Source organism: Cyprinodon variegatus, unplaced genomic scaffold, assembly GCF_000732505.1.
Source record: "Cyprinodon variegatus isolate N-32 unplaced genomic scaffold, C_variegatus-1.0 Scaffold41, whole genome shotgun sequence".
Classification (NCBI taxonomy): domain Eukaryota; kingdom Metazoa; phylum Chordata; class Actinopteri; order Cyprinodontiformes; family Cyprinodontidae; genus Cyprinodon; species Cyprinodon variegatus.
Window position 1 is genome coordinate 912,723 of NW_015150494.1, and position 8,590 is coordinate 921,312.

Below are 8,590 nucleotides of genomic sequence, written 5' to 3' on the forward strand. Positions count from 1 at the left end.
CAAATCCATCTGGCGGAGTCAGGTTAGTGTGAACCTACCTATGCCTCACATCTGAGAGGAGCTGCTTCATCAGTTTCCAAATGCAGTAAAGTATAGACAGCATCATAAAGACACTCAAAGTAATTGAAAAATATCTTTTAATTGTTTTTAACTTTTAATTAAGTTCAAATGTTAATTGTTAATGTTACTGGGAACTAATTGCCATTAGTTCCCATTTACTTGTTATGCCAAGGGAGTAAATATGAGCTAAACTTACTCAATAATACTCAAACCAATGTTACTTCTCAAACTGTTTGAAAGATGTAAAAAGCGAATTTTATTTTGTATACACTCTGTGTATACAATATGACAATAAAAGTTATCTAAATGTAAGTCTAAGGAGTTTTAAACGGGAGTGACGGTCCAAGCGATGTGTGAAAGAGCTGAGACTCAGAGGAGAGAAAGGAGCGTAGAAAGAAAAAGGGTGAAAGAAAAATTTGTCTAAACTGTTTTTGACGACGGCTGAATTAATTGATTCGATATTTGCTTGATTGCTGTTATGATTTAATTAATTATCCTCTTCTTTTGGGTGGATTTTCAATTGGTGAATAGTTAGAATTATTTTGTGAATAATTTAGGTAAATCTCCCGAAAACTGAACTGGATGGAATCTCTACCCTTGGAAGAGGATGCTGCAGAATAACTTTTCTTTATTTATCAGCTGTCTTCTCTGGTGTAGTTATATGGTATAAATAGATGACAGGAAGTGGATGAGTTGAGTTCATCAGAAACTTCCTCTTACCTCTAACAAGTATAGGTGGTTGGAGAGCAAAGAACTCTAGAATTAATTAAATCACTGTTGGACTCTGAATCCCAAAGCATGAAGCTGCTGCAGAGCTTCTGTGACAGATTGTTGCACCCCAGGAGCTCTCAGAAGCGTTATCGCAGATCCTTCTTCCCAGCAGCTGTCAATTTATTAAATTGCTAACCTCCATGCTGGTTTACACCTTATTTTTTTCAATTGTTGTTAATAATTTATTTTCAATACATGAAAACACATGTACACTTTGCACGTTTTACAAATGACCTCAGTCAAATAATTACTTTGACCTGAGCATGTTATTTTTAATGCATAGTATTATATCTATGGAGTGAATTTTGTTACAATATACTTTCAAGCAAACAACATGTTTTGAATATCAGATTAGAAAAACATAGAGATGAAAAAATAAATATTTTGTAATTATATTTAGAATATAATGCAATCCAGAAATGAAACTTTGTTAAATGTTATTATAAAAACTTTTTTTTATAAAACTTTTTTAATACAATTTTTTAATACAAAAAATATATAAGGTGTTTTCATAGAATAATTTTTTCAAATACATTTTTGATATTTTAGTTTTATTTTTCAAAGTAATTCTTTCAATTTTTACAGCTTTCATATTTTCAGCTTCTGTTTCAAATTTCGCTTTTTCAGATTGCATAAATTAATTACATTATGGGGGCGGGCTTTCCTCTTGATTAAAAAGCAAAGATGCTTTTCTATTGGTCTGTATGAAGTTTAGCAACAGCATTTTCATTGGTCAATGTGTGCGTCACCAGAAAAGAATGTGACAGGCAATTTGAAAGGAATGCAATTTGTAAAATTACAAAATAGAATCTGTAAAAAAAAAAAAAAACTAAACTTAAAATGAAAATCTGTTAAACAAATAAAATTAAAAACTGAAGCATGAAATATTTAAAATAAGGAATTCTACGATAACAACAAAGTTACTCTCTAAAAAGTTTTTTGTTCAAAAGTTTTTCAGTTTCATTCCTGAATTGCTTTTTCCTTTTTTATTTTAATTTACAAAACCTGTTCTTTCCTTTCAACAATGACTGAAAAAAATTAATTTCTTTATTTTCCTGCATTTCAGAGTGGTATTTAAATGTCTCTTACTCTGATATCCAGTCTTTATTTTCTTACCCTTGTGTGTTTGTGGCTTTAACTTTGCTTCTCTTACACTAGAACGTCTCCATTGTGGGACATTCAAGGATATTTCTATTCAACTATTCTATTCTGGTCACACTGCTTGGCTCCACGCTCCATGCCAGGAACACCTCCTCCCCAGGAGGAGGAAGAGGAGCAATTAACCATCCGCTAGGAAGGCAGCCAATACCTCACAATCTCACACAAACACTGACATTTGCAGGTTCAATCAGGAGCACCTTGCATAGCAGAAGTGTCGGGGCGTGGTGCTAGTCAGCCACTCTGCATACAGCAGCAGGTTCACGCCATGAAAATACACATCTAGGAGGCGACAGGGGTGGAGTTGGAATTTGCTTTCCGATCATGCCTCATACTGATCTCCATAATGAACGTTATTGGCAGCACCGCACTAAACTAGCACTTAAGTTTCCTAATGGCTAACGTCACACTCTGTGCTCACATCATATAGCTCCTGTTCGCCCTCCTGTAATCGATACCAAGTGATTCCACTGATGTTCATTGGAGGAGACACACAGGGAGATTTTGTGATATTTAATACAAAATTCAAGCCATCTGTGACTCTTTAGATGAACTCAAAATTTAAAAAAACAAAACAAAAAAAAAGGCAAAGGAGCATAAACAGCAGCAGCAGCTGTCACACAGTTTGCAGGTCTAAATTTGCAGCCGTCAAATTGTCACAGCTCCTATTGTCTGCTGTCTGTCAGTGCGGAATAACAACCGTGAATGTGTTGTCAAAAAAACAAAAAAAGAAAGAATGAGGGGAAACAACTTGTGGGGCTTGTCAGACTTAGTTATTTCTTAAAAAAAAAAATCATAAAGATAAAAAATGCATTCATTATTTTAGGGAGACTTGTTCACTTCTGCCACTGCAGACTTTTACAGCTTTCACAGAGAGGCGTGCCTGCAGACATGCATTGCTTCCCAGCAACATATCATAGTAGATGATCTACACAAAAGGTTGATCAGCAACATAGTTGTTGAGCTACTCATGAGACACTTGGGTGCATTTTAACTCCTGTCATCAGCTGCTTTACATAAACCTTACATAAAAAAAACGGTATCACTCAGACAGGAACAGGCCACCCATATAGGTTACTAGCATCAAGGCCCTGATGTTTGCAGAAATGTTTTGGTTTTAAAACATTTGAAATATCCTGTTGTACCGTTTCACAGTTTCGGTTTATGAATTTTCTATTTTTTTTTTTTTTTCTTTTGAATTCATGGAATGTAGAAAGCAGTCGTACCTATGGAGGTGATTTTGTTCCATTATTGCAAGCAAAGAACACTTTTTATAAATTGAAAATAAAACAAAATGCAATCCAGAAACGAAACCTTGATCACCTCCTTAATAAAGAAAAAAAGAATAACTGCTGTTTTGTTTTTTTCATTTAAATTTTTCAATTTTCTTTTTTCGGATTCTCTTCCTTTTTTATGTCAAATGTTATTTTTCAAATGTCTCTTTTTCAGATTCAGTTTTATTTATTCATTTACTTATTTATTTATATATTTGAATTTTTTCTCCAATTGCGTTTCACAGATCTTATTTTCTTTAGTCTTGGAGGTTGACCTGAGTGAGGAGCAAAGTTGCTTTTCTATGGGTCTGCTGGACGTTAGCGAATCTATTTCTATTAAAGTAAAGACAATGTGACCTGTAAAAAATGCAATTGGAAAGGAATACAATTTTTAAGGCTCTGTGAAAAAAGAGAAATGAAAAAAAAAAACATTTAAAAAATATAAAATCTGGAGGAAAAAAAAAATCAAAAAATAATAATGGAAATAATTAAAAAAAAAACTTAAATAAAAATCTTAGAAACTAATTATTTTCAACTTTTTTAATTTCCATTTACTAAATGTGTTATTTGTTTACAAAATTCATGGAACTAAATTAACTCCACATGTGGCAGCCTTAGCCCCTCCCCACCTAGTATTGCTGTGCACTGCCATTAAGCTGTATGAAAGAAGGCGGTGAAACCTTTTCCTCAATTACAAAAAATGTTTTTTTTACAAATATTTTCACCATGGCAACCATTGTTACAGTCTAATCCTAATGCCCCACCCCTTTGATGCTCCAAACGAGCCATCAAGAGATAAATGGATCTATACCTAGATGTGTACCAGGATAGGTGTTCAAATATCAAAACACTGCATATTGCAACTTATTTATTTACAAATAAAACAAATAATAACCATCTAAACTCTCAACTTGGTGATGGATAACAAGCCCAGGCTTGATTAAGTCTTTGCACCAACCAAGACAACAGAGGGAGTATCCCGTGGACACGCAGTAAATACATGCATACAAACATCCGAAGTCAAACCGATGAGGATTACGCAACATTCTTCAGAGCTAAATATAGTTGAGACTGCAGCTTAGTATTGAGCATAACTATGTATCCATGAACATCTGGGTCTTAAAGCCTGTGGTGTTTAAACACAGTCATAGATTTTCAACAAGAGTAATCAGATTCTTTTGTTTAAAAACTGAAGATTTTTTTTAAGAGACAGTAGCACATTTCCTTTTTTCAACCATTTTCTTGTGCTTTACTTTTTTACAACCTGATAGGCTCTTTATTATAAATAAAAATGATTTTGGAAAAGACTTGCCTTGTTCGTAAATCATGTATTCATTCATTGATTTATCTGACTTTCTCTCATGCCACCCCCTAGGCTGAAGCGTCCTGGGTGGAGAGTCATAAAGCCCCATTAAAGTGGATGCCGTGCATCTATTAGGGGTTATTTACTCATTTTTATTAAGCGGTTGAACACATTTTACTGATTTAGTGAATTTAAATTGATGTTCATTTAGGTATTGTATATCCATATGTAGTTTTTTTAATAGCAAGCTTGTAAGTAATCAGCAATATAAATTTTTCCGTAATTCATTTTCAATAGTCACCTATAATCATAAGTTCTTTGTGCCAGAGGTGTCGAAAGTACGTAAAGCTAAAGATTCCTGCTTTAAAAAGAATCTAATAAAATTAAATGTACAGATTAGGCTCCATAATTGAAAGTAAAACACTAAAGATTTTACCATATATTTAATTAAATTTAAGCTTTAGCACTAAACGATACAAGATCATTTAACCCTATAATGCCAAATGTATCATATTTGATACATACGGTTTCTGAAATGTTTTGCATCTGACACCTTTTGCATAATTTAATGGTAAAAACTTTGCTCCAAATCCTATTGTACACAATCAGATATACCTGATAACAGAGGGCAGAAGACGACACAAAAATAATCTTGACTTATCGCATAGTAATAAATTATTAATATCAAAAATGTATTTCTGTTTTTTCTTTTTACATATTTTGTTAAAAGGCCAAATAAGGACTTCAAACCAAAAAAAAGTAATTTTCTGTTTTGTTTTATTCTTGGATCGGGCTTTAAAGGGTTAAAAAGAATCCAATAAAGATAAAAGTACAGATTAGGCTCCATAATTGAAAGTAAAACACTAAAGATTTTACGATATATTTAAGTAAATTTAAGCTTTAGCACTTAACGATACAAGATCATTTAAAAGCTCTTTTCTTAAAAGAAGAAACTCCATAAATAGAAACTGGGTTAATTTTCCTCCTTTGCTCAGAGTGCTGGTTGGGAGAACAGAACAAAACTGACTTGGTCTAGTTTTCTTCTAGATCCATATTTCAGACAGAATGATACAGATTAAAGCAGACAGTTCTCAATAGGGAGTCGAATACTTTTAGAGCTTCGATGTTCAGACGATTAAAGTTGCAAATAGCATTAAAATTTGCATAACATGTTTGTTTACACATGCATATTTTTATCCTGTGCGGGCAGTGCTTTTATTTCATTTTATTTTATTAACTTTTATTTATTTTAGTTATTTTATCTTTTTTGTGCAGCACTTTGGAAACCTTGTCTTTATTGAAATTGTGCTATATAAATAAAGTGGATTGGATTGGATAACATGTAAATTTAAAGGTCAAAATAACAACTTTCTTACCAACCTTTTTTTTTTCAATCAAAATTTAATAAATCCACAGAAAATTAAGCGTGGTGGAGAATAAAGAAATTAATTCTACTAAAAAGAAAAATCAGTAAAAAATTTTAAGGGTCCAGAATAAATAGATATTTACTTTGGTTACAATGACAGTGTAAACATTGAAGACAGAATCAGATCCAGCCAGTCACAGTCAGAGAAACAGGACTACACTGAAAAATCTGGAACATCTATAAACAAAGGTGTTGATGGCAGCAGCACAGCTCGTATAAACTAACTGGTCTTCAACTGAACCGATTCTCTTTGCGCTTTTGATTCTCCCTGTTTTATCGCAGCTGTTAAATCTTGTTGATATCAACATAGACGTAACGAGACGCTCTGTAGAAAGTAAGGAGTAGAAAGTACAGATGTTTGTAATGAGATAAAGAAATAAAGTAAGAAATAAACTGAGATAAAGTAATCAGAAATTAAAGAACAGACATGGTCACCTCTGGTCTACAATAAAATAGGGATGGGGAAAAAAATTAGATTTTTTTTTTTTACTATTTTAGAGGCGATGTCCAAAAAGAGCTGTTTTGTATATTTGTTGAAATGTTGGAAATAGTGAATGACTCTTTAGGAAGCTGAATTTACCGGAGCAGATGGTCTATATTTTTTGCCTATGTATAGAAGAGACCAACAAACCACTGAGATACTCAACAGGAAGATTAAAAATCCCACAAACTTTGCTATTATTGTAGATTAATGTCTGAGTAAACGAATGAAAATGTATATCATAGTTAATAAATCTAAGACATCTTTATACAGTGCTAAAAACAACTGTAAAAACCAATATCCACTGCTGTTTCGTCCTGAATAAAAGCAGCTCTATCAGTTGATATATATTTCTCATTTTGTGCCGTGATATCAAAGCAAAGAGCTCTAGCAGGGGGACTTTAAACCCATAAAACCAGTATGAAGGAAGTTCATCTGGTTTTGTATCTCTGGGAGGGGCCAGAACATGCACTATGATCAGAGAGGGTGTGGCCTGCTTACCTCTGCTGAGTTTCACCTGAGAGCAAAACAGGCAAGCAGCAGTGAAACAGTGAAACAGTGACAGGCCTCAAAGGAATCACATTTAAATTGGACCTGATCTCTTTAAGGTACATCAGAGCTCCTCGGTTTTTATTTCTCTTTCTTTATTGATGAATAGATCTTGATATTCCTGCTGTGTACTGACAGACCCTGTTTGTCAGGCTTCTGCTAGATCATGATGTATTCCAGACCTCACTCATGCATTGAAAAGCTAAAAAATACAGCATTTAATGTTCTCTTTTGAGACTCCCGTTGAAGGACGAAGCGTTCAGAGATAACAGGCTGTGATTGAAGTGACTTTCAGGATATTTTCTCTGCTTAACGTCCTGTTTGCTCTCAGGGAATGGATCCTACAGGCTGGAGAGCGTGGCTGGAGCTGGCTGTGCTGTTTCTAATAGCCGTTCACCCGAGGACAGGTGAGGCTTGCTTTCAGATCTACACAAAGTGCTCTAGGTGTTCAGATGGGTCCTGTTGATCACACTTCCATGCCTCAGCCTCGAACTGATTGGCGGATTCCTTTCGGGGCGCTCAGGAAACCAAATGTAAAAAATGCAGGTGTCTGATGAGCACCTTGAGTAACATTCATCCTTTTTCTTCCTCCCCTGTTGCTAAGGATCAGAGCTGTGTCTGTATGTGCAGCACAACCCTGAGAGACAGCTTTTTTCTTCTTTCCCTTTCTGTCCCTGAGAGAGAAATTATTTCTGAGGGTTCTCTGAAGCTTTCTGTTTCCAGCTGAGGTAAATGCAATCAGATGCATGATGCAGCAGGTGAACAGTGATAGTTAAGACAAAGCATCCAGATCTTCACCGTTCAGCATCAGACCAGTTTATTGTGCAAAGTGAAAAAGCCATGATGATGGCTCCTTTGAAAAACACTGATAAAAACATGATGCACATCAGGCCAGAGGATGGGGAGGATTTGAATATTTTCAGCTCTTTGTATCAAGCTTAGTGACTGGGCTCATTGGCAAGCCTCCTAAGATAGAGGAGAAAAAAAAAATACTCCACATCTTCCTTACAGCAGTGTTACGCCCAGGGGGGCTGTTTCACCGTGTAAACATTTGATGGACTAGTTTTAGCTGCTTTCCTGCCTCTCCTCATCATGTCTGACATTTGCATGCTTTCATAAATACCTGCGACACACTTTGTTTGTTTGCTGCTTCAATTTGGAGTGTCGGTTTTGATGAAGCGGCAACAGGAGGATTTAAATAGCGCTCCTTTTTTGTTTTTTCTATGTATACAGTTAAGGTTAAAGATCTAACTGTGAGGAATAAAAGTTTATTATTTTTATGCCTCACAGATGAATAAAGAAGTCGGGTTTGTTTCAGTTTATTTCCACTAAATTGCTGTTTGTGAGGATGAAATGGTTGAAGCTCATTGCTGTAAACAGTGAGTCATGAGGGTGTGTGTGGAAGCTCAGACTCCCAGGGGAAAAAATACCATCTTGTTAGCTGTGTTTTCAACTTTTTTCTGATCAGTTTATAATCATATCATATATATATATTTATATATATGTCTATGTATATATATATGTGTGTCTATATATATGTGTATGTATATATATATATATATATATAT

At 34.5% G+C, this 8,590-nt stretch overlaps 1 protein-coding gene across 2 annotated transcripts in view; it reads left to right on the forward strand.

Annotated features, from left to right (window-relative positions):
- Positions 1 to 8,590, forward strand: part of LOC107081785 (coxsackievirus and adenovirus receptor homolog) — a 33,444-nt gene that overhangs the window by 14,831 nt on the left and 10,023 nt on the right. The window contains exons 1-2 of one of the 2 annotated variants that reach the window (XM_015370030.1): positions 6,983 to 7,081; positions 7,354 to 7,429. In XM_015370030.1, the coding sequence (XP_015225516.1) occupies positions 7,357 to 7,429 (73 nt within the window). In that variant the 5' untranslated portion in view covers positions 6,983 to 7,081; positions 7,354 to 7,356. Of the gene's footprint in view, positions 1 to 6,982; positions 7,082 to 7,353; positions 7,430 to 8,590 lie in introns of those variants that run through there. The other variant, XM_015370031.1, reaches the window with a different exon arrangement.